This window comes from Tetrao urogallus (genome assembly GCF_951394365.1).
Source record: "Tetrao urogallus genome assembly, chromosome: 17".
Classification (NCBI taxonomy): domain Eukaryota; kingdom Metazoa; phylum Chordata; class Aves; order Galliformes; family Phasianidae; genus Tetrao; species Tetrao urogallus.
Genome location: NC_136830.1, coordinates 6,416,479 through 6,443,387, shown reverse-complemented (window position 1 = coordinate 6,443,387; position 26,909 = coordinate 6,416,479). Strand labels below are relative to the sequence as shown.

Below are 26,909 nucleotides of genomic sequence, written 5' to 3'. Positions count from 1 at the left end.
TGCTGCTGGCTGTGCACCAAACCCACACAGAACTGGGGGGAATGCAGGCAGTTTTGGTGCAGGCACTGTTACCAGGGCAACCCATCCAGCCTATAGCTGCTGACAGAGCTAGCAGACATTGCAGAAAAGAGATTTTTTACTACTTAGGATTGCTGTGCCTCTCAGAGCTGATGCTGGGCAGAGCCAATGATGCCCCAAACATGGTCTCCTTGCTGCCAGTGCAGCATAAATCCCACCAAAACCATTCTTTTTATAGAGCCTCAGGCATGATAAGAGGCAATGGAAATAAAGTTGGCAGTAAATCTCTCTGCTAACATGGGGCACCCAAATAAACCTTCCTTTAAGGACACCGGCAGGGTAGGAAAGCTGCCAGGACCGAGCTGCCTCATCAGTGCTCCGAATGCAGGGATGTCATTAATGCAATTAACGCTGGGACTGAGTGCCACCAGCCAGCCTTGAGATCACAGCCTCACAAACACACGGGGAGGCAGGGTAGCAACAGAACTCTTTAATAGCTGGGTTGACCTGAGGATTTGTTCTGACAGAGGTAGGCAGCCACCAGCCTGCAGTGCAGGACAGGGAACACCAGCACACTCTTTGCAAAATACATTCATGGGTGAGTGGTTCCCCGTGCACAGAGACACCCCCCCCTCCTTAGGCGCTGTCAGCTCCGCACGCACGTTAGAAAAATATATTTTATTGATAATCTCCTTTTCCAGTGGAGTTTTCTTCTTTTTCTTTGAGTGTAGGTTAACTGCTTCCTGTAGATTTTGGACCTGTCCACACATGTCTCTCACTATCAAGAGTTAAAAGCCAACCATTGAGCATTTAACTCTAGAAAAGGCTGCAGACAAGATATGGCTTTTGCATCTCCATCCATCTGAGGGAAGGTAGGGACCCAGCTGTGTTGAGGTGTCTGGGGCAGCACGCAGCCCTAAACAGAGCCAGCTTTACAGATGCTTTCCAGGCACAGAGCTCATTTGGTTTCCTCCTTCCCCATGGCCAGGGCAGAAGCTGTGCTTCATGCCCAGGCCCTCAGTGTCACAGTCAGGACTTGGAGCTGGTCTCATCCAGACCCCCCTTCCTTCACCCTCACCCAAAACAACTCCCTAGGTTTTTTTTTCTGGCTTGGGAACTTCTGCAATGAAGAATGGATGCTCCCACAGGCGCTGCATGCTGCTCTGTCCAGTGTCAGTGCTCTAATCACCACCCACAGAGGTGGCTCCCAAAGAACCCAGAGACAACCCAACCAGTGCATCATGACCACCTCACCTCAGTGCATCCTGTAGTGCTGCCCCCCACACTGTGTTTCCCCCTTGTTGGAATTATCTCCATCTCTACTGGAGACCCAGAGGAGCTGTTCTGCAAGTGCACAAAGCATAGGGACAGCCACCAAAGCCAACTCATGCCCCAGGAGGGCAGGGCCCCAATAGCACAGCATCCATGCAAGCAAACAGCTGCTTGCATTGCTAAGGATGCTGCAGCAGCCAATGTAGGAGTGAGATGGAGCTGCTCAGCCCCACACCACCCAATTTACCTACTCCCACAATGTCCAGCAGGGCAGGAGCCCACCTGCAGGATGGGGACAGGGACCAGCAGAGGTGGCAGGGCACCGTGCGTCCCCTCGGTGCCCAGCTCTGTGAAGATATCAACCAAGCAAGCTGAGCAATGGCTGGGGAGCGAGCGCTTCTCATGCAGGGGGTTGATTAACAGCTCATAGCAGCAGATGGAGAATTACAAGAAAGCCACCCACTGGGTGGAAGCAGGTAGAGGAAATTAATCCTTTCCTCCCCAGGCAGGGGCAGGTCCCTCGAGCATCACGGTCACCTCGGGTAGTAGTCATCCGGCACCCCCGATAGATTGCGGAGCTTCAGAGCTGCGTCCACCGTTCGGATGTATCCACTGATCATCTTCCTCATCTCAGGGGTGTAGGGGTCATACTCCAGCTTCCTCAAACCCGAGCGCTTGAAGTTGCCATCCTTCTGCCCCTCGACACAAAGCAGGCGGTCCTCGCAGGCGGCGATGCCCAGCAGCCCCACCATGCGCTTCAACTGCTTGAAGAGGTCCTGCTTGAGGTCCTCAAAGTGCACCACCAGCACCTTCCTGCCATAGCGCAGCCAATCCAGCGTGTGGGTCGCCCACCACGGTGCGTAGTTGGCCACAAACTCTGGCCACTCTGCAAGGAGCATGGGGACAGTAAGGGTGAGCATTAAGTGGCCCTGGGATCCTTGTGTTACTATCTCCCTGCTCTGGTGGCTTGGTCTATAGGGACTTAACAAGGCAAAGCATCTCCTGGGACACTGGCATGTGTCATTTACCCCAGTTGCTTGGCTAATTGATCTCTGCATAAAAATTGGGATAAAAAGGATAATAAACATCGATAACAAGAAACAATGCTCCTGGAAATGCACTCTGCGCACGGCTCATGATGCATGAAGTTCTGGGCATCTGCCTCTTCCTCTCTTCCCCAAGAAACCAATGCCTGATTAATAGCTGAACTGTATTTAATTCCCCAAAGAATCATTAAACACAGTATCTCTTTCATTAAACAGATACAGGACAATTCACCTTGTGTAATCATATCACATAAAACTTTGCTTTGGAACTGCTCCAGGGACATCATAAAATTAATGTCATGGAAAAAAATAGGGATTTTGCTGAGCCTTCAGGCTCTGCTTGCTTGTAGCAAAACCCTGGCTGCCCCTGGCCACATCCAGCATTTTCCAACATCTATTGAATTTCCCCAAAAATCAGAGAAGGAAATAGAGTGGGATGTTGAGGAGATCAGGGCTTTCTGCAGGAGAAACTTGGGCTCATGGACCACGGTGACCTATGCTTCTAGGCAAACCTCAACCCAGCTAAAGACCTCAAGTGATGTCAGACCTTCACCTTCCTAAGCAAGCCAAGCAAAAGCTTAACTAATCTGACAATTGACCCAGGAGGTAAAGACACACTAAAACATGCATCCTCTTTGGGTTGGGTATGAACCAGGAGCAATTCTGTTACCCCACAGCTGTGGGTACAAATGAGATGAAAGTGGGACATGCTGTACCCAGCTGCATGGGGCTGGAGCTCAGGGGGCTTCCCTGTGGGTGCTGGGGGTGTTTGGATGCTAGGGAGGGCTCAGTTCATAACCGAAATGTCTTTGCTGGCATCAAGCACATGGTAATAACGAAATCCAGGCACATCACTGCAACAACAGAAAAAGATCCCCTTAAATAAACTCTGAATTAAGGGTAGCAGATGTTCAATCAAGCTAAATATTTTAACTCTTTCCAATGAAGTCAATTCCACAACAGCAATTTGTAAATTGCTATAATTAACAAGCCTCTGCAAGCTGTCTGTGCACGGGAAGGTGGCTCTCCGCGAGCAGCCGGGCATGCCGAACCTGCTGGCGTGGCCCAAGGGAAGGGGATGGAATTTACCATAAGCAGCTATGGTGCTATTTTCACCCTGCAGAAGTCTGCCCTGAGGAGGATGTCCTTGTGCTGGTGGTAGCATAGCACTGACTGTCCCAGCTCTGTGGTGACATGTGGGAATATTTCACTAGTGCCATTAGTTTTTAATCTCTTCTTCCTCTCTGTGCACCAAGACATGTGCATTGAGGCTCTTTGCCTTGTAGAGCTGCTTGTGAGAGGCAGAATTTCTTCCCTCACACCCAACCTCCTCACTACAAGAAAGACATTGAAGCACTGAAGTGTGGTCAGGGGAGAGTCAGGTTGGAAATTAGGAAAAATATCTTCTCAGAAAGAGTGGTGATTCATCAGCACAGGCTGCCCAGGGAGGTAGGGTCACCATCCTCTCAAACTGTGGAGATCTGTCACTGGGGGGACACAATGGGCATGGTGAGGGCAGGTTGGGCTCAGTGATCTTGGAGGTCTTCAATCTTAATGATTCTACATTCTACAAGTGGAGACAGTGGTGACGGGTTGATGGTGGGGCTCGAGGATCCTAGAGGTCTTCTGCAACGTTAATTATTATACAATTACACAATAACCCTACTGGTTGCAAGCCTACAGGATGCTCCTCACCCCAGGAGACCCAACATGGTGGCACCATGGGTTGGCTATGCATGGATCAATCAGCACAATCCTACCTTTGCCCCTCCAGTGAGCATGTGCAGCGAAGCCGATGTGCCCCCCGTATTTGCGGTTGAACTCTGCCATCAGTGCCTTGTAGGGGTTGCGGATCAGTAAGATGGCAGCATCAAAGGCCTCGATCTCCTTCTGGCCACTCTCGTGGGTTTTGATGCAGATCGTCCGCCCGCTCCGCCAGTGGTCCCGCTCACCCTTGAACCCTGTCACAGTACATACAACAGTTCTATAGCTATCATTGCTGTCACTACCATTTCTAAGTTCTCATGATGAACTAAGAGGGGAAAAGGCCCAAAACATAGCGGTGGCTTTTCACATGCATGCTGGCACCAAAAGAAGTTCAGATAAAACAGTGGCAAATGGCTGTAAAATGGGGGAATTGGTGTTTTCTCCTCCATTGCAACAGCTTGTGTTTTTGAGGAGCTGACTTTTGCCTGAAAATGCTTCTTGCATGCCTCAAGATTTTTTTTCTTTTGCAATTTTTCCTTGCTGTTTAATCCTGCATGCAGCAGCTTCCCTGGAGCCTTTCCATGGGAGGCCATTTCCCATCACTGCTAGAGTGGTGAAGACAGAAATACTGCCCTGAAGTTCCAACACCCATCATGGGTTGAAACACACTCAAGCAATGCAGATGTATCAGCTGTGTCCAAATTGTACTTTGCAAAGACTAAAACACAGCACAGGGAGGTTACAGGTAGAGCTCATGCTTGTGAGGTTGGTTCCCTGTTTCACCAGGATAGGCCAGGTGGTGCAGAACAGCATCAGCATTCTGGCTCCCCCCATACAGGTGGAGCTGGATACCCAACTCCATCATATTATACCCCCCCACTCACCTTTGTTGTAGAGGGACCCATCAAAGTAGTAGCTGCCAGTGTAGAAGCCAGTGGCAAGCTCAATCAGGTGTCGTGCCCACGTGTTCCCAGCCCCAGGAAAGCTGGCCAGGGCAACAAGCTGCTTGGAGCGGGTGGGCAGGAACCGGCGGTCCATGCAGCGGTTGTCTGTGAGGGGAGAATAGGGTCAGCCTGCAGCATCTCCCTCCATTCCAACCAATATTGCACTTTCATTTCCATCCATTTCTTCTGTATGGGGTAGGAGCTGCTCTCGGCGCTCTGTCCTTTCTCCCAGCCTTTTTTCCCCCCGTGATTCCCAACATACAGGTGGGTTCACCTGCTGGCTGCACACCACAGCTCGGTGACAGGAGAAAAGAAAAACCCAAGCAGGGATGGATCTTATTGGAGGCAGATGGCAAACTGCGATTTCCTGCATCTGATTTAAGCAGTAATTAAAAGTGTTTGTTCAGGGGACGATTTATTTCCTGGGAAATTAAAATAAATCGTGATTTCTAATGAATGGCAAATAGCTATTACAGAGCAGCTGCCTGTGGGATGGATGAAGCAGCAGCCACCCAGTGCCCCTGTCCCGTGCCCACCTTGCACCTGGGTCTGGTAGACAAGCAGGAACTCGGTGGTGCCACAGCTCTCAAACTCCTCTCCAGCACAGCGTTGGGCACAGAGCTGCTCATCCTCACGCTCATGCAGGGGGAAAAGCGTGGTGGGGAAGCCACAGCGGCAGACAGTGCCAGCCAGCACCGACAGCGGGAACTCCTGTGGAGATGGGCACATGGACAGGACACCCTCAGAGCCCCATTGAGGTAATTTATGTGGCACTTAGGGTTGTTGGGCATGGTGGTGATGGATTGGCGGTTGGGCTTGATCATCTTGGAGGTCTTGTCCAACCTCCACAACTGTATGACTCTATGAGCAGGCATGGTGGGGATAGGTTGATCATTGGACTTTACAATCTAACTTTAATAGTTCTATGATGATCTTGCTGGAGGCCTACTGCAAGCCCATGGGCAGAGCCAGGGCTGCTGATCTCAGGCAAAGCATTTGGGCAGGAGCAAATCTCCTTTCCCCAGGGTGACACCCTTTGATGAGTCACAGGACAGCAAGTTTCATCATTCATAAACAACAACATCATCACACTAAATGGGATGACGCATCTGCTGGCTCAGCTTCGTGTGCAAACCTCAGTACCTTCTCAGTGCAGAAGTCCACACACTTGTCCACAGACATGTTGGGCATGGGCTGGCTGGCAGGCAGAGCAATGGTGACATTGTCTGGCTGGCGGAAGCAGCCCCGGAATATCGCACTGCCATCTGCAGGGAGAGCAAACCCGTCAGGTTGAGTTTGTTAACTCTTTTCTAATTGGATTTTAGCTAGCTCCTCTCTGGGAGGTGCTTGGAAAGGAAAACCACCCAGGAATGCATCCTTCAATGGGGAAGAACCAAAATTCCCCTGCAGTGAGGTGTGCCTTGCTTATGGCTGCATGAGCTACAGCACATGATGGAACCCCAAAAAAAACCCAAATCCAGATGGAGCTAATCCCAGTGCCATCAGCCAGCTTGGCCAGCCATAAGGAGCAAGCTTTAGTGAGTGGAATGAGCCCATTATTGAACCATTCTCATCCCCTATTGATGTGATGCGTTTCCTAGCTAATTTGGTTCATAGAGCCTTACAACCCCCAGTAACACCCACCAGTGGGGACACCAGGATTTGACCCCTAAGTGGGATCCCCATTTTCAGGGAGTGTGGACTCACAGCGTCGGGCAGATTCCTGGGCCAGCTCCAGGCGGTAGATGGAGAGACGGTTGGCCCCACCACAGGTGCTGCTCCGTTCACCCTTGCACTCCATGTTGCACTCAGATTCGCTGGCATTGGGTGCCTGAACCTTATGGCCACAGTAGCACTCAGCACCAAACTCCAGCCCTGCATACAGGTAGCCCCTGGGGGGGGGAAGAAGAGGGGTAAGTGCTGGGCATGGAACAGGGAGCAGGGGTTGGCACTGGGGTAAGATCTGTGCTAAGGACAGTCCTTGGGTCTGGGGATGGTGGTGGAGGGGATGGATGGGTGATGAGGCCACCACTGCATTGCCAGAAGAGCCCAGCACAACCTTTGGGCACTTACAGCCCCCTGCCCACAGGAAAATAGCACTGAACAGAGCCCATCAACCCCTGACCCTTTTCTTGAGGAGTAAAACTAGTTTCTCACATTCCCAGCAAAATATATAAATCAAAATGACACACATCTAAAGGAAAATAAAGAAGAGGGGGGCAGATGAAGGGGAGAGGAGCAGCTGGGGCAGGGAGCAGCGGCAGCAGAGAAGTCTGATGGATGCACGGAAATTAATGAAGGTGTGGTGCTCGCTCCCCACCCTACCGTTCAGCACAGTTGTCCTGGCAACGGAAGACTGTCATCTTCTTGTAGTCAAAGAAGGACACGCCGCGCAGCGTGCGGCTCCGAGTGTTGTCCACGTAGCAACCAATGTACCTTGCTGGGGAGGGAGAGGAGAGGGTCAGAGCCTGCAGATGGTGATGATTTTTGTTATTTCTGATAGGGATGTGTTGTGGCGCCCTGGCAACTCAGGGCAGGGAGGAACCAAAGGGTCCTCAGGAGGACGTGGATGGGAACAGAGGTATGGGGTTAAGGAGAAATGCAGTGTGAACCAAAATTCTTTCAGCCAGGAACTCATTTTTTCCCCTGAGACATCGACACAGACAATATTTGCCCAGCAGTAACAGTTGGCAAAGTAAAGAGTGATGGCTGTGCTGAGAGCAAATGAGGATGCTGGTGGACAGGGAACAGAGCAGAATAAATAGTTACAATGAAATCATTCATTTGATAAATCTAGCCTTTTCCAATAATCTGAGAACAGTTATGTCCTCACAGCTGTGCCCACTGTGGACAAGACCCACCCGGCTGTGCCTCTCCACCCCTACACCAAACCAATGGTGAGATGCCTTAACATAGCATGCCCTCCCTACCAAAATGTCACCATTTCCCACCTCCTGCCTGCATTGTGCATCTGCTGAGGGTCCTGCAGCAGCCCCACATCCTGCACACCCCATTGCTGCCATGCCCTTGTACACAGCGCCATCCATGCTGCAATCTAGTCATCCAAACCAGCCCAGGGATGGGGTGGAGGAAAGCAGTAAGCAACATTCCTAATAACTCAAGCCACTACGCAGTCATCGTTTGTTACTCCCAATTGCTCTCAGCATAACTTGGCATTTCTGCAGCGCTGAGCAGGTTTCGGCAGGTCAGCTAATTTAATTCATGACAGATCTAACCAGCACAGGATTGCTCTGGCAATTTTCACAGCACCAGTGACTGATGTGCATTACGTTCAATCCATCGCTCTTGACATGTGTGCTGCAACTTATTAGGAAGGCAACTGGAATAATGAGGGAGAAGAAAGGACAATGGGGGAGTGAGGGGCTGGCTGCTGGGTGGACCCCAGGCTAGGCAGCACCACTGTCCATCTGTCCACCCTGTTTTCTCCCCTGCTCAAGCTGTTTAGTGAGCTAAATACAGAACCAAGGTGTTTCTCAGGGCTGTGCTGCAGTGATGCTTGAAACAAATACCTGCCCCTGATTTTCCAGCTCGTCGATCAAAGGCTGAGCCATTCCCCAGCCCCATGAAGCTCCTCTGCAGATGCTTTCCCAAAATCGCTGTGCACAGCACTATCACAGACGGTACCCACCACCAGGAAACCTTCAGCAACAGGCAAGGATTATCTAGATGCATCAAATCGAGCCCAGTGCTCCATGTTGCAACCCCTCTCTGGCATGGAGAGGTGTGGGGACATCTCTGGCTGAGTGCCTATGTGCCAGCTTCCCCTCTGTGCCACTGCTTGCTTGTGCACCATAGCTGGAGGAGCCCAGCAAAGACTATAGGAGACTGCAATGCATACAGGTACAACAGGTTTTCATGGTGACTGACAGCTCCTTCTCGCTAACCATCTGGCAAGGTCTTGGATGTGTCAGTTGGCATTAACAGGACATCAAGGCTGCACATGGCACAGTGTTCCATGGCCCCCGTGCACCACACGAATTCAATGGGATGCAAGCATCAGGGCAGGAATGTCATCCACAGGGAGCTTCTCTAGGTCCCATTTTAACTTGAGAAAGTGCCTTAAGCACCACAAGCAGTTTTACAAGCAGTGCCCCATCACTTGGAGCAGCCTCGCTCAACCTCCCTCTGCAGGCAGCCGTAAATCTGCAGGTGCTCATACAAATGGGACATCCCTGGCACCAGGACATTTGAACCTTGCAGAATGATGGCAGGAACACGGGGACATCCTTGGCTCTCATGCCGTTCAGCAACCATGATCCTGTGGGGCTCAGGGGACACAAGAAAGCAGCAGAGAGCCCAACAACAGCCAAACACCTTTCCAATAGTTACCACTCTGCTGCTGACTTCATTCTGCGTTTCCTGTAATGGATAATACTGCAGCGATTGCCCTAAATACCACAGTGATCCATTACACTGCTGTCACAGGTGCACTGTACTGTGGCAAGCTGTATTGCTACTCCTCACCAGCCCACTTTATTACTGACAACAAATCTTAACATCTCTCCCATTGAACCGAAAAGGTGAGCTGCTGCCTTGCCAAGGGGTCACAAAGCCAGCAGGGAGGGGGCATGCCTGGCAAACCCCAAGGCAGAGTCACAGTGGAAGCTTTCCTCTGTGTTTCTTTGGGTTTTGCAGGCACTGGGTGCCAGCACCAGATGTACAAAGCTGTCTCAGATCACCACGCGGCTTCAGAGCGTGTCAGCAAGCATGGAACTCTGCCTCCAGCTGCCTTCGGGATAAATAGATGACATTTTAAAAATCAATGAGAACTACTGCATTCACTTATGCTCGTTCATTAATAACGCTCCTGCTCAACACCACACCACGGGCAGGAAGCTCCTGGCCAAGCCCAGCATGCATGTCAGGCTTCAGTGTTCATTTGGGCCAATGAGACTGATCCTGAATTTTCAAAGGATGGGAGTTCTTGGGGCTGAGATGTCACAGAATCATCAGATGATTGGAAAAGACCTTCAGGATCATCAAGTCCAACCATCAACCCATCATAGAATCATTAATGTTGGGAAAGACCTCCAAGATCATTGAGTCCAGCTGTCAACCCATCCCCACTAAACTAAGTCCCCAAAAGCCACCTCTCCATGCTTCCACTTGTCAGCACAGTCCTTGAGCATCCCTCCCATCAGGCAGTCCCAAAGCACCCTTCACTGCAAGCTGCAACCTAGAGCACAATGATGCACAGAGTAAAAATGGAGTAAGTGCAGTGGATGATTGGTATTTAAGAAGGGAGGGATGAAGAAGACAATCCTCCCCAGAGCATCCTCTGGACCAAGAGTCTCCAAAGCAAGGCACATGCACCCATGGGTGTGCATGACAGCCCAGTGGGAAGGAAGACAGCCCAGCTTACTCATGCCATCCACATAGCTCATCAATAAATACCCATGTACTAGTGCCACGTGCTCAGAAACATTTCACCAACACAATGCAAGACCAAAATTCCTTGGATTTCAGCACAAGGCCACCCCAGCTGTACCCAGTCAGCCCTTACCTCTGTCCTCCTCCTTCTCACGGCCGCCCCGGCTCTTGGGTGCTCGGCTCCGCACCGCGCTGTATTCACCCGCTCTGCTCCTCTCTGCTGGTTCCTTGGCCATGTCTTTGAACCAGTGCCCACGCCGCCGGCCCACTGCCACCTCTGGGAAACCTCGGCTCAGCCGCGTGCCCCCCAGGTAAGGCAGTCCCAGTCCCTCGCCTGCCCCAGGGCTGCGCTGGCTCCCTGCTACCCGGGGCTCCCCAGTGAAGCCTGCGTGCAGGAAAACCAAGCTGCCAGCTGCCAAGTAGAGAGCCAGAAGCGTGAAGAAGCGTACAGGTCTCCGCCGAAAGGAGCGCTGGAATTTTACCCATAGCTTGGCCATAGCATCTTCATCCCTCCTGGAGAGCCAGGGAGATGCTCTCCTCTGTGGGGGATTCTGCATTATTCCCCTCCTGGATGAGCCCCCCGGAGGGACATAGCAGCATGGAGGACCATGGGGAACAGATGGAGCTTTGGAGCAGATCAGTGGGTGCAGCAGCTCTCAGCAGCAGATGATCCCACAGGCATCTCTATCACAGTCAGGGCTGTGCACCCTGCAGATGAGCAGCAAGAAGTCCCTGGGTGCATCACCAGCCCTGAGGTTCTCCGTTCATTTCAGTCTCAGGGTGAGAAAGTTCCACCTGCAAGCCAAGGAGAAGGCGTCTGTTATTGGGATATGTCACAAGCACTGTGGGCCCCAACATTCCCATGACCTATGGCTCTGCTGCCTGTCACTTGCTCATCTTATTTTAGGAAAGGAGAGGAAAATAAATGGAAAAACAAAGTGCCATTAGTTTAATGGCCTCTATGTGCCTGCCATCTGTCTTCAGTTGATTAAATAAAAAATATTGGTGGAACATATGGCATGAATTATACATAAATATTTTAATTTGGGTTCCCAGCCTAGTTACTCAATCACCTCTTGAATGAATTATGCACAGCCTACAAAGAACCCATTCGCTGGGATCCACAACCCACGGTCCCCACACACTGACCTCTCCCCAGCCTCAGAAAGAGAGTAAAGGTAGAATAAAGGCAGAGTAAAGACAGAGTAGCAGCCAAACAAGGAGACTACATGCTATTTGAGCTCCTGCATCACTGGACACCTCCAAGCTCCTCTGTCCCTTTCCATGTTCCTGTCCCCATTCATCTCCCCCCAGCCCCATTCCTGCTGGGCTACAGCAAGGCAGTGCCGCACATAAAGAAGAGGCTTCAATTACTCTCATTAAGCCATCTGGAGCTCATCCTTCTCCATCATGAACTGCAGAGTTGCAGGTCAATTACTGCACATTTGCATATATTCCATTAATGCCTCTACTAATTGTCTGGAGGAGATAATGCTCTTGCCTTAGCACTCCCTCGCTGGCTAAGGATTACAAACAGCAAGCAGAACCACATCCTGACCCAGCAGGGGCTCAGGGCATCACTGAGGCCAACAGCATACAATAACACTGTTATCAACCACCCCACGGTGATGCCTTTATTCCCCCACCCTCCTCACTTCATTATCTCCAGTGCCCAAATGCTCCCAACAACGCTTTCTAGGATACTAGCCTGGGGAGAAACATGGAGTTCACCCCCAGAAGCACCCAAGATACCCCCACCCTCAAGGCCAGATCCTTGCCTACCTCCTTAATTCCCTAGGTTCATCCCCTTGGCACCCAGGGATAGCAGGCAGAGGTCCCAGCAGAACTCAGCAGTTGCTCATGATCTGAAGGAATGCAGCACCGATAATTTATACATCTGGGCCTCCTCTTCAAATTGCTCCACAATTAGTGAGCAACAAGGTTCAGCTGCCTTCAAGCACCACCTCACATCTGACCACTGCAAAATACACTGAAGTGCTCACGTGGTTCCCCCAGCACAGGAGAACAATCAGCCCATTAAAAACAGCAAATTAACGAACACAAGAGTTCCATTAGGAGAAGAAGCCGATTGAACTATCCAATTTCATCGCATCATTAGCATTTCTTATCGGAGAGATAGGAAAAGAATAGGGCTTTAAAATAGCAAGTGGTGGGCTGGAGGTGGTTGGAAGGGCAGGGTGGTGCAGTGTGGGTGAGGACCCCCTTCCCAGCACAGTCCTGCACCATGCCAGCACCGTTGGGTCTGGAAATGTGCACAGTGTGTGAAATAGAATGCATGTTCCACAGATTGCAACACAGCTTTTGCCGGAGCCAGTGCAAGGCACGCAAGATCTGGTTCATGCTGTGCAGGATCTGAAGCACAGCGTGGAAGATCGAATGCATGATGCACAGGATCCTGTGTGTTTCATGCGGGATCCAGGCCATGGTGTAGAGGATCCATGGCACAGCATGGAAAATCTACTGCTTGTTGTGCAGGAGTCGGTGCACAGTGCTCATTTGCAGGGTGTCCCCATGTCCCCACTGCCATGAATGGTGTCCCCTCTGCACCCACCCCACGCTGTGGGAGCAGCATGCAGTCACACCACACCATTGAGGTCTGGCACTCTGCAGTAGTGTTGTCTTCTCCCAGCACTCGGGTATCCTCCAGCACAACCCGAGAGGGTTGGTGGAAGGAGCATCCCTCCCTGGTGCGTCCCTCCCAGCCATTTTGCCTCTCCAAACTGCACACCTTTTCCTGCACACCTGTCTGGATGCAAACAGGGCCAGGCTGGTCCTATGTCATCCAGCAGCAGTTTGGGCACACTGCCCCCATCTCAGCCACGTTACTCTGTGCTCCTGGCTCCCTCCCATTCCCTCAGACTCAGAGCTGCAGAAGGAGCCATCCCCAACGCTGGCACCCTTTCGACACTTAAGCTCTGTGAAAAAGGTGATTTAACTCCATTCAAATGACTCCGTGTAGCTGGGAATTGGCTTAACCTAATGAGTCTTAATACACATTATGTTCTAGGTATTTTATGCCCAGTCTTCAAAATCCAGTTATGGGTTTCAATATACCTTAGTGAGCCAAGATGTGCACCGGAGGGGATAAGCACTACCAACGGGACCAAGCACATGCTGCGTGTATTGGCGTAAACCCCACAAAGCCCATGGGAGGTCCATGGGGCCATCAGCCAAGGGCTGGCAGCTGTAGCCCCCCAGACTGCCCCAAATCTCACATAATTTGCCCATAGAGCCCTCGCTTCACCCTCTGCTATGGGGGCTTTGCTCCACCCTCAGTAATCTGGGATTACTCACAGCACAGGGGCAATTAGGAAAATGAGCTTTTGGAGCAGCAGACAATGCCTTCTGCAGCCTATTTAAATGAATACAGTACAAAAGATTTGTTTTTGCAGCTCTTGTTTTAGAGCCCCTTCCCAGAGGGGCTGATTTTTTTCTTATTCTGCAAACCCATCCCTTTGGCATCCTGGTGCTCTTATAGCCCCCATCGGCAAGAGAATTTGAAGCAGATACCAACATGCAATGGAAAAGGTTGCACTGCATCTGGGGCTTCCTCCATTCAGTCAAATTCTGCTGTGCTTCCCAAATCGAAGTGTCTGGGGGACAGAAAAGCCCCAGGGCCACCACGTCCCACTGCCTGATGGTTGTGTGTGGGGTGACACAATGGGGTCACTGCGCATCCATAGCCAGAACCCTGCTGCTCCCATTGCCCTGTGCATGGCTGAGGTCCCAGATACATAAGGAAAGGGAATGTGCCCATGGGAAGGGGAAAATTGGGCACAACCTGCCCAGGAGTTACGGCAGAGTCAGAGGGGGAAGGAGCAGGGGATGAGTAGGGGCATCCCAGGGCTGCACCCCATTACCAGAGAGTGCTCCCCTGCTCCACACCACTGGGAAACTTTATTTAACCCTGTCCTGGTGCCAGGAATGGAGAGCGGTGCTCAGCTCAAGGTAACCTTCACACACTTCCTCTTTGCCTCCCGCTTCTTCGTGCCTTATTTTTTTTTTAGCTTCATATTAAAATCTTCCGCTAAGATGCCGAAAGGATCAAATAAACAGTGGAGGCTCATGACAGGAGATTGCCAACCTCCAGTCTCCTGCAGATCGCAGGAAGGAGGAGAGTCCCTGTGCCCAAACCCAAACCAATGGCTTTGGCAGAAGAAGGCAGTGCAAAACCACATAGCCACATTTTGGGGGATGTTATATCTTTCTTTCTTTCTTTCTTTTTTTTCAACCCCCACCCCCCCCAAACCACCCTCTCGCTTACAACCCCGATCCCCATCACCCCCCCTACCTGCACCCAGCGCTCTCCGATATCGCCGTCCCTGAGCCGCCGCCGCTCCATCCCCTCGGAGCCGGGGGGGCAGCGGGGCCGGAGGGCAGCAGGCAGTGGTTCGACCCCCCCAGGCCATCCCCCACCGCTGGGTTCCGCTCGGTTCGGTCGCGGAGCTGCGCGCAGCCCGGAGCTGCTGCGATTCGGTCCTACGGCGCTGCGTGCGCTTAACTCCTTCCCTACCGGCTGCTTTGTGCCCTTCGGTTCTTTATTTTATAGATATGTCTTTTTCGGTGCACGGTCCCTCTGCGTGATGCAGGGATGCAGCACCCACCCGATCCCACTAAACCCACACTCCGACCCCTGCAAACCTCCCAACCGCTCAGGTTCAGCCCACGATTTTCCAGCCGGGGATGAAAAATAAGGTTTGCCCCTTTATCTGAAGCTAGAGCAATTAATTAAAAAAAAAAAAAAATCAATTAGAAACTTCCCCTGGAGCAGCAAAAATTGGGATGGTAAAACATGGTGAGAGAGGGGTTGAACCTGCGCTTCTCTCAGCAACTTTAGCGCTGGGGGGGGGAGTTTGGAGGGCAGCCCCTCTGAGCCCACCCAGTGCCACCCCCCATGCCCGGAATGATCAAATCTGGAGGAATACCTCTGTGTTGGTGTGATGAAGGCAGGAACCGTCCGTGCCATGGCCCCTTCTGCAGCCCACCCGGCGCCTTTGTTTCAGGCGGGGGTAACGGGGGCTGGACGGGGGGGCGTTTGTCCTCCTGATGGCCTCAAAGCAGTAGGGTCACGGCGTTCGGGGCAGCCTCCGGGCTCTCGTTGATCGGCCTTGAGCTGTGAGAGAAGGACGGCGGCTGGGAACGCTCCCGCAGAGGGAAACTGCAGCCTCAGCGCCGTCCTTGCTGGCTGCCGGAGCATCCATGTGCGATGGAGCATCCGAAGCTGCCCCGGGCAGACGCACGCAGAGACGGCGGCGACGTTTCCATAGGAAACCGAGATGGGGAGTGCTGCCTCTGCTTGGCGCTATTTTTATCGTGTTGGGTTTCTCGGTGTGGCCTCCCTCCCTCCTGCCCTCCCTCCTACCCGGGCTGCCATCCCTGCAGCTCCCCGGTGAGCTATTGCAATCCCAAATTGCAAATCCTACTGGGCTGTGCTGTGTTCTCTGGATGGGCATCAGCCAGAGGGAAGTTTGCTGCTTGCAAAGACCTCGCTGGTTTCTCTCTGCATCTCACAGCTGGGAGAGCAGTGAGGAAATGTCCGTGAGATGCAAACATGTGGGTTTTGCAGCCTGCAGAAGAATTAAGCCAGCTCTGAGTGTGGCTGTATGTGTGAGAAAACAGAGATGATGGCTAAAATTAGAATTTGCAAAAAAAATAACTGAGAGTTTCAGGGGTTTTTTTGAGAGAGAGGGAGGTCTAGCAGCCACTGGGGGATGCTGGGCAGGGGGAATGCTTCCCATGGAGCTTCACCATGGGCATAAATGGAAATCATTCTGAATCAAGGACTCCAGAGCCTCAGCTTGGCCATGTTCTATAGACATTGAATGGCATTTTCCATCCTTAACCCATTGCCAGGGGACATTTGACATTGTTCTGAAGTGCCCCCAAGTGCCAATGCCACCCCTCCTCTATGTCAAGGATGTTGGGTTGGGAGCCGAAAGCCAATGTCAATGTTTCTTTAAACATCCTTATCAGGGGAAGCAGCACTGAGGTAATGTTTGTTGAGTACATGCATGTACATGGGATTGTGTCCAGAGGGCCACTGCTGAAGGGAGGTGGCAGTGCTGATCTATGGGCTCTCAGATATCTCTAATTCTCTGGGGCTGTCTCTGGATGTCTCCTCAATGGGGAAAAGTAGCAGGACGTGGTGCATTGTAATAGTAAAAAAAAAAAAGAAAAGAAGACAGCATAAAATCTCATTTTGAGGATTATGAAGTGCCAGAACACGCACACACCAAAAAAAAAAACAAAACAAAACAAGCTGTAAACAGGATGTCTGAAAAGATCTTAAGCATAAAGGTCAGAATCTACAATTTAAATGGCTCGCTATTGCTTTCTTGCTCAGTGCCACTAATGAGCCGTGATGCAAAAACCAAGTTTGTTCTCAAAGCCACCGCTCTGAGTCCTTTTGTGATCAGAAATGTCAGCTTTTTGAGCTGCACATGCTGCCTGGGGTGCTGGAGGCAGTGGGGTTGGGATGTTGCAAATGGGTGGTGGTGGAGCTGGAGCTGCCCTCCTGCCTTCCCAAGGAGGTAGTGGGGTCACCATCCCAAGAGGTGTTCAGGGAGCGTGGAGATGTGGCACTGAGGGATGTGGTTTAGTGGAGGGGATGGGTTGGGGTTGGACTTGGTGAGCTCGATGATCTTTTCCAACCTTAATGACTCTGCGATTAGAGGATGAGTCCAGAGCTCACAGACACTGCGCTAAGTGGAAACCAATGGGATGAGGAGATGCCTTTGGGTCATTCATTGCTTGCCAGGGGGGAGGTAAATGATCATTGTGATGTCTATGCCAAAATTCCAGGGGCAGCAGAGCTGCGTTATCAGGGAGCAGCTGACGAAAATCAACACCCAGCAGATCCCATGTTCTCAGTGCTTGTCTCCACTCTGACCAACCAGAGTGACGGGAGCCAGAAAGGAGAGAACCTGCAAAAACACAAGTGCTGCAAACCAATGAGCCTCCACAAGCAGTGCAGGTGGTTGCCCATCCTCTTCTTTTCCATTTTGTACTGCTGTATCACATCCATTAGGGACCATCCCCAGCACTGCGTTCCCGGCCCCATGGGAGCAGCAAGCATCTCCCCCAGGGACTGTGCCTCCCAGCTGCCATCCTCAGGAGCTCACACCTCTCCCACTCTGCTTTTTCTTAATTAACTCATTAGGATGGCAGCGGTGGCAATGCAAGCCTCATGGGAGAGTTCTGCAAGCACGGAATGGAATCAGAGACTGAACATCAAAAGCATTTTAGGGAAGAAGGAGGAAGAGGAGGGATATATGATAAGATAGTCTTGCACGTGTATGCATGGCTCATATCGGGAAGGATGTGGCCTCCCACGTATTGGCATTGCTTTTGTGACTGTTTGGAGCTCAGGGAACTAAAACACAAAACAAACAAACAAGAAGAAAGCGGGGAATGTGTGGATTAAAGCTGGAAGGAAGACGATTAAGGGATTGAAGGGAAAAGAAGTGCAGAGGATGTAGATGGAGGGGAGAGCTCCCTGCTCTGCCTTAGGAAACAAAAGGGGAAGAAAGAAAAGATTTTGATAAGCGCTTTAAAAAATTCATGAGGTTTCTGTTTCTCTGTTTATTTATTTCCTCCCTGGGATAAAGTCCTGGAATAAAACATCTCATTTGTCAGGGTCCCAGGGGAGGAGGACACACGTCATCTCCCCTATGGATAAATTACAGCTCTGCAAGGATGGGACAGCAGGAGGGGACAGCTGGGGCAGGAGGGGATGGATCAGGGTTGTGCATAAGGCTTTGTGCAAAAGGCCTACCCACAGCAAGGGATAAAGCCTCGGACTACAGGAATCCACATGGGGCAGCTCACGGGTGACATAACCCCTGCAGATGTTGCCCCTATGGGTTGAGACCTCCTCTCTTTTATTTCCTGCAAAAGAATCCAGCCTGGCCGGCGCCATCTGGAGCCATTCCCTTTACCTTAGAGATGAGTACAGTATTTTTATTATTATTATCCTGCTCTTGGCTGAGAGCTGCCCTCCACCGAACGATGCCGTGAAGATTGCTGCAGCTAATTCCTGATAACGTTAAGATATTGAAGGGAGAATACAGCCCATAAAGTCTGGGTCTGCTCGTTCCTGTACTGAAGGAATGGCTTTTTCAGCCATTCCCTGGTGTGATGAACGGGGGTGGTACATCACAAATTAACTGCCAGTAAAATTCCGGCTGGTAAAAAGATGAAGGAGCTGTTTTTCAATGGAAGCTGTAAAACCATTTCCTGAAGGAGAACAGCTTCAGCCCCCGGCTCCCCGCCTGCTTACAGAGCCACCATCTGCCTCTGATGGTGCTGTCCTTTTCCCAAACCAACAATGCCCCAGGGCTGTCTGCTGCAGACTGTTTGGGCCTGCTTCATAACTGTCACAGCCACTGCCCTGCTTCTGGTCCTGGTCTAGGACTTGGTCTTAGTTATAGTCCTGGTCTAGGTCCTTGTCCCAGATGTGGTCCTTATCCTTGGACTTTATTCTTGTCCTGGTCCTAATCTTAGTCTTGGTCCTAGACTTGGCTGTGGTCCTGGTTCTGATCCTGGCCCAGGTCCTTATCTATTCCTGGTCTTGGTCCTGATCCTCCTCCTGGTCCTATTCCTAGTTCTGCACATCTCCCAGCCCATTGCAGCAGGACATTCCCGTGGGGGATGAGAAGCCTCACCTGAGAATGTTATCCAGCAGTGACAACTGTATTTCAGTGCCCATGGCAGCCAATGTTCCCCACTGCAGCATAATCTGCCTTTATTATTTCTTTCTGCTGTTTCCATTTCCTCGTTTGCGTGTTACAGATGAGCTGAGAGCACGCAATCATCTGGATTCTTTTTTCCCCCTCTGGCAAGAGGGAATTCATCACCAGTTTCATATGAAAAGGAGGACGGAGAGAAAGGAAGAGCATATTTTGGCAGTCCTGGTGGCCCCAGGGACTCTGCAACGCATAGGACAGGCTGGACCCTATGGACCAGCCCTGCAGTCCCTGGGCTGAGAGCAGGAGATTACTGCAGCTTTAGAGCAGACACGTGTAATGGCCGTGTCCTAGTTTTTGTGAGCAGAATCCAGCATAAAAAAGACACATTAGTGGTGAGAGCAAATATAGTAACTTGCTCTCACATTGGCTTTTCCAGCGTTACCAGCTGGAAAGCCATGCCGGGGTCACCAAGGAAAATGAAAAAGGGGCTCTTTCTCCCCCACCTCTCCCTCCTTCTTGGTAGAAAATCATCTCCAGCAGCACTGCCAGCTGTCCAACGCGGTCATATCAGCTCCCTCGGGGTCAGCAGCTGATCTGCCTGCCAGCCCCAGGAGGAGACACCTGGCAGATCCTGTCACTGTCCTCATCTCTGCTCCTGTGCCTGTCCTTGGCCCTGTCCCCATTCACAGTCCTTCTTGTGCCTATCCCCATCTCATCCCCATCTTTATTCTCCATCTCATCCTTATCACATCCCCATTCTATTCCCATCCTCATTCCCATCCCACCTTATCACCACTTCCACACTATCCCCACATCATCCCCATCCTCACCCTATGCCATTCCCATTCTCATCCTTACCCAATTCCTATCCTACATCCATCCTCATCTAACACCATTTCTGTTGCTATCCCCATTCCCATCTCCATCCCTTTCCCATTCCCCATCTCATTCTTATCACATCCTTATCCTATCCCCATCCCATCCCCACAGAGCAGTGGGAGCCACCAAAGCAGAAGTCACCTTGCCACCTCAGGCAGCTCATTCCTGTCAAAGAAAAGGCATTAATTTCAATATCATTACTAATTACTAATTACAAGTCCTAAAGCAGAGGTTCTCCCCATGGGAAGGTTGCGTTCCCATTCTGGCACATCTCACCTGGATCGCCCACCCCAGCTGGAACCAAAACTGTACCACAGCAGCCAAACGTGGGCTCCCAAATTAAAAGAACCAATTAAAGCCATTTAATCACTAGCTGCTGTCAGAAGGGAGCTGAAGGAGCATTGTGCCACCTCTGCACATGGGGACCACCCCCAGCACCTTCCCCCCTCCTCCAGCCACCACCATGCCCCCACCCTGAGCCACAGCTCAGCTGTGTATTCACTGTCTGTGCTCCATTATCACCAATCAATATAACAGTTATTACCTAATGGGCTAAAACTGTAATTCTAATGTCCCAGATCTGCATATTACAGCGCAGCTAATTGGTACAGAACCGATGCAGGGGCTTAATGAAAATGTAAATTCAGGCACATTAATCAAACAATTATTTTGCAACCACAAGATAGACAGTGCTAAACCTAATTAAGAAATAAACAAAGTTAATCAGCGAACAGAAAAGTTTACTAATCGTATAAATATGTTGCAAGGAAGAAATATTAGGCAATAAGTTATTAAAGATTCCCAAACCTGCTCCTCTCACTACAGTCCTTAATAACCCAGCTTCCAGGAAGCACCATCTCGATTTTATTAAAGCATTTGTTCTGCTTTAAGCTCTACTGGGCACCAGAGAACAAGAAATACATTACTCTGCAAGATGAATAATTGCATCAATTTAAAATAATAGGGCTGGGGACTGAACATGTGTGTGTGGGTGACACCTAATGTTGAGACCAATGTATTTTGGGCTTAATTATCAGAAGTTAGTGCTTCTCCAGCTCAAAAGTTAATTCTAAGTCAGACATAAAAGTTGTAAAAAGACACAAATGTTAATGCTGCCGGCATTTCTCTTTCCTCTTCATGTTCATAGCTCCTTGTCAAAACCTGCTTGGTTAGCACATTTTCTGTACATAAATGGGAATACTTCTCCCCCAGCCTTACTTCTGCTGGATGTTGATTTGCACAGCAAAGTGATCTGAATTCCTTGCAGCATCATCACGCTTCCTGCAGCCTTGTGAGGAGGCTGCAGCAGGCTGGGGGCTTGGAAGGGAGGCAAATAGCAAGCTGAGAGCATCTGCACCCCATCAGAAGCAGCCTGGACAGTAATTGGAGTGAGGAGACATCAGTGACGGAAAGCAGGGTCGATGCTGCAGCTGTGGGTCACAGTGATGGACAAGGTGATGGTCAAGATGATGGCCAAAATGATCGCCAAGACAGTCACAGATTGATGCCCAAGACAACGGTCAAATGATGGCCAAGGTGCTGCCTCAGCCTGGGTCTCCATTTGGAGACTGCTGGCTCCTGGGATGGAAGATGGTGAGGGCACTCTGGGGAAAGGATGCTGCTGTTGTCACTGATGTGCCCCTGATCCTGGGGGCATGGCCAGAGCTGGGGGCCCCAGCATACATTTTGGGGATGATTCAGCCCTTCTGTTCCATTCTGTTTGCATGAAAGCCTTGCACTCAGGACAAGGTAAAACCTGTCTGGGAAAAACTAAGCTCAGCCAAAAACAGCCTCGGTGTGTTCCTTGGCAGCAAATCCTCTCCACGTTCCTATATTTTCAGTCCCAAAGCCACATCCTCATTTCCCTTCTGGCCCCAGTGGCCCCTTAAGTAGCACTGGAACATTGTCCTGGTGCCCCACACCCTAGCTAAGCACCATCCACCTTTAGGGACAGCCCCAGCTTTCCCTTGTTCTGATGGGATGACAAATCAACCACCCAGGAGAAGACGAAGGGAGGCAAAGGATGCCACAGGGGGCATCCAGGTTGCCTCCAGTTCTCCTCCAGCATCATGGCACATACTGGACTGCAGTGAACGGTAGCCAGGGACCTGCCAGCCTTCAGGGTGCTCCTTGCCCTGACATCACCATGTGTCCCCATGTCTCTCCAGAGCAGATTTGCTGTGCCAGCACTGCACTCCATTGCTTGGCTGCAGGGGGAAGAATTCACTTTTCAGCTGAGCCAAATGGTGGCTGGCTGCTGCTGCTCTGCAGCACCCGGCTTGTTGGCATTCTCCAGCGGTGCTGCAGGCTCAGCAGGCCCAGAGCTGCTGCAGAGCACTGAATTATTCAGCTGCAGCAGGGCTGTGAGCTGATGGAGCCAGTGAGGGCTCTGAGCACAGCAGAGGAAAGACTGATCTGAAGGTTTTTGGAGCTCCCAGAACGGTGTCCCGATTTCAGAAGTGACAAATCCAGGGCAGCAACTGCTGCTCCTCACCCTGATAGGCATCTGCCTAAAAAGTAATAAGTTAAAAGCTAGGAAAAAAATCCACACCAAAGAGCCTGAGCCCTGCAGCAGGACCTTTGGAGGAGAAAAACCACCATGGGGATATCACAGGTGGCAGCCGTCGGGTGACGCTGGTGGCATCTCAGCATGTACCATACTACCAGTCCTATGGTCCCAGCCATGCATTTATTGGGATGCTGCCATGATGGATGGCACAAAAGGGCTGACAATCAATCTAGACAAGCATCCAGCATCCAGTCCGGGTTGCTCATCGACCAAATTGCCTAAGTGCTGACACGAGTCACTCCAATATAGGCATGGATGCTGAAGATAGGCAGCGTGATGCCACTGGAGTACATGGGAAGGGGAGGAAGGCTACACCTCAGACTGGTCCCATCCATTGACATCCCCCATGAACTGGATGGAAAGAGCTGCTCTGCTGGTGAGGGTGAGGAGAGCTGGCAGGGCAGGAGGCAGCACAGGGCAATGGGTACAAGGAGGATGGGTTTAATTGGGTCACTCCGGGTGCAAAGGACAGCCATATGGCAGGCGGCCAAGGTGACTGCTGCATCCCTCTTCCCTGCCATTTGGAGATTAAATGAGCCCAGTGCCAAGAGCATTCAAACCCTGTCCTTCACGCTCCCATTGTCCCCAGGGAGGATGCTGGCTAGCTTTCCAGCCCCCATCTGCTGCAGGCACAGGAAGCTCCACAGTGCCCTGGGTCACCCTGAGGCTATGGGATGGGTCACGGGGTGGTCGAAGCATCATTCCCCATGCAGCACCACCAGCCAATTACAGAGATTGCGAGGGCACAAGTGCCTTCCCGGGGTCATTTTTCAAGCGATTAAAAATAAAAAGGCCCAAGCAAGGCTCATATTTCAGCATTAATGTTGCTGCCAAATATTATCATGTCAACGCGGGCTGGAAAACGGAAGCAATCAATAAGAGAGAGGCTCCAGTGCTGAGCAGCGAAGAAGCACAGCAACCCACACCCAGAGGCATCCAGCTGTGCACCGCTGGTTTGGGACCGCCTCATAGGGTGTTGTTTTCCTTTTTCCTCTGCTTTCACTTTGGTCCAGGGAGGCCAAATCCAAGACAACAAATGATGGGGAGAGCATTAGTTCTCAGGATTTGACATAACCCAGTGGGAAGGTGCAAGAGGAAGAGCTGCTATGTGGGTGCTGTCACCCCCCTGTTGTCATTTACTGCTCTGAATCAAACCCAACTCTTCGTTCGCCCATTGCATAAGAAAACTGAGCTCATGTCTCTCTTTGAATGAATTATTCACACTTGGCTCCATATTCACTAATATTTAAAAGCTGCTGCTGTGGGAAATGCCGTTCCCTTTTTTCCAGACGTTGTTCCAGACGATTCAGCTTAAACCATTCACCAAAGAACAATCTGACGCACTGGGGTGGTTGTTTTCTTTCTCGGAGCTGCATGGCCAGATGGGGAGAGGAGGAGGGAGAGGACAGGAACAGAGCTCCTTCCCCTGGCATGTATCCCTTGTGCAGGACACACAGAGGACAGTACAAGGGATGTGCATGAGGACATGTCCTGCATGCTGTCACCTCGCAGCAGCCCTCAAGCATCATGGAATCGTTAAGCTTGAAAAAGACCACTAAGGCCATCAAGTCCAGCCATCAACCCATGACCACCACACCCACTCACAGAATCATTAAGGTTGGAAAAGCCTGCTAAGAACACCATTTCCAACCCCAACCCACCCACCCCATGCCCACTAACCATGTCCATCAGTGCCACATCCTGATGTTCCTTGAACACCTCCAGGGATGGTGACCCCACCACTTCCCTGGGCAGCCCATGCTAATTCTTGGCTTGGTCCCAAGGAACTCATCATTATCCTGGTGGGCAACAGTAAGGACTCCAGGTAGCAGAACTGCTTCAAGTCCATCTATGGGCCAAGCCCACGGTCCTGCAGGTGGCATTGCATCCCCAAAGTCCCACCTGCCTCCCGTAGCCACACAGGAGCCTTTCAGCATCTCTGATTTGGATTTTCAAAAGGAAACTCTTTCTCCTACTGGCAGGAAAAACAGCCCCAAAGTGATTTACTGAGGCTATTGAGATCTCTCCTGCAAGAATCAGGGTTTCCATGGCAGAGCTCTTATCAGTCAGATAGCTATCCACTGTTCAGCCCTGCTGTTAATTAATCGCTCTGACCCTCACCCCAGGGACAAAGCGAGCAACAGACACACCCACGAATTTCTGAGGCTCCTCTAAAGCAGAGGCTCTCAGTTTCAGCCCTCCCCACCCATACACCTGAATCAGCTTTGCTCAGTGGAGCTTCCCTTTGACCCAACAACAATTCCTCCTTTGGCTTTCCGCTGCCCCAAGCTTTTTTTCTCTAGGTTTGGTGTAATCAAGATGACATCCTTTTTGCTTCAACAGTTTCTGGAAGGAGATTGCTTGCTGGGATTTGTCACAACACTGCCAGAAGAAAACAAGGAACCATTTATCCACATAACCCCAATGGAGCCAGAAAACGCACTCAGCCTATGCTCCATGCATTGCCATGGCTCTGCATCGCTCCCATCAGGCACGTCAGCCCCACTGAGAGCCTCCATTCATCTCCCAAAGCACCAGGAGATGCCCTCTGCACAATGCCTGCACCTCAGGCAAGCACAACAAAGGCAGCTTTGCACCAGCCTCTGTATCAGCGATGCTGTTCCCAGCTCAATTTCACCTTTGCAAAGATTTCTCTATCCAAATTTTCCCTTTCTGACAAAGCAGCCCACTTGCAGCTGGACATTTTTATCCAGGTCTGGCTCCAGGTTTGAAAGGCTTTTTATTTTGGAGCTGAAAATGGACCAACTGTCCTTGGAGGCGTCACCAAGAACAAATGCTGATACCTGATTTTCCTTTCCAATGTTTCCTCTCCAGTGCAGACCAGACCTACATTCATGCACGTTTCTAATTAGATGCCACTTTGTCGCAGCAATTTATAGGATCACAGAATCATTAAGGTTGGAGAAGACCACTACAATCATTCAATCCAACCACCAACCCATCACCCCTATGCCCACCAAACCATGTCCCTCAGTGCCACATTTGTTGATGTTGATAGCACGACTCCAACACGTGGGGGGAAACCACCACCAAAAATCCCACCCTGGGCTGGCAGACACACCGTGATGCTCCACACCATTTGTTGTTCAGCTGCTGCAAATGTGAGACAGGCACACATTGTGGGGCCTCTGTCTGTACAAGAAAACCTGCATTACACCCAGTTAATATTCAAACTATGATTAATCAAAATACTCCTCTTGTTGTTCCAATTATGCTCACTGTTTGCCTGCACATCCTTTACTTTTGTTTAAGCGTGAGCAGAGTCAATTGGAATCGAGGATTGATGGTGGCTGCCAAACACTCCGCTCTCCAATGGCAATAAGTTACACTCCCATTATGCAGCATGCAACAAAGAGGGATGATATTTATTCTGGAGATGTTTTCTTTCCCAAGAAATACTCAAAACACTCACAGCTGCCATGAGGTAACTCAGCACCACAGGTGCTGCCCTACAGGAAGACATGGGGTAGCTCAAGATCCAGTGCAACCCTAGGAAATGAGAACAAATGAAACCATCAGCATCAATCCCCATGCAAAGAGCAGCTTCCTTGGACTCTCCAAATCCTCTGAAGCCCCATGGCCAATTCAAAATAGTTCTACATTGTGCCAGCAGCCCAGAGGAGTTGCTGGACCCAGCAGCACCACACATCTGAGTAATGGTTTATTTTTAGGCTTCAGCATGAAAGTCATTGATCTGAGCTCATAATTGCATCGTTATCTGTGCCCTATGAGATAAAGAGATTTCTAGCTGAAGTCCTTTTGAAAAGCCGCGCTTGAAAGTAGATTTATTTCTTTGAGCTTCTCTATTTTTCAAGCGAAATATTTAACAGTGGAAATTTGCCATCCTTTATTTATTTATTTTTGATCCCAGAAGACAGAAGCGTCTCCTGTAGGAAGGCCAGGAGAGATGGGATAAGAGGTGACCTGCAGCACTGCCTTTTGGGATGGCAGCAGCTATCCTGGAGCCAGATTTGGGAGGAGCCCCAGGGTGTCCCTCCATGAACTGCTGCCATCTCCAGAGCAGCCATGAAGGCACCCCACATCCTTGCACAGCTCCCACCACTTCTTCCTTATTGAGAAAATAATGCTAATGCACTAAAAGGCTCTCTGCGATGCAAAGCAAGGATGAGAGCTTCGTAGAAGTCCTTTTTAATGAATTATACCCTAAGAAGAGAGGTTAGCAGTGGGCACTCCAGGGTCATAGAATCATTTGAGTCGGAAGGGACCCCCAAAAGCCAACTGCTCCCACTGCCTGCAGTGCACAGGGGCACCCACATCTCCATCAGTGCTCACAGCCCCATCCCCTGGGTGTGTGCAGGGATGGGGGACACCACCTCTCTGTGCACCCTGTGCA

General features: G+C 50.8%; 1 protein-coding gene across 1 annotated transcript; it reads right to left on the bottom strand.

Moving 5' to 3' along the window:
• Positions 1-1,823: 1,823 nt before the first annotated feature.
• Positions 1,824-10,935, bottom strand: WSCD2 (WSC domain containing 2; the record flags this gene model as incomplete). Its single annotated transcript, XM_079544047.1, has 8 exons — positions 1,824-2,176; positions 4,097-4,297; positions 4,928-5,092; positions 5,524-5,698; positions 6,131-6,252; positions 6,695-6,879; positions 7,313-7,427; positions 10,512-10,935. 8 exons carry the CDS (start codon positions 10,933-10,935, stop codon positions 1,824-1,826), a joined length of 1,740 nt encoding a protein of 579 aa, XP_079400173.1.
• Between the last annotated feature and the right edge of the window lie 15,974 nt (positions 10,936-26,909).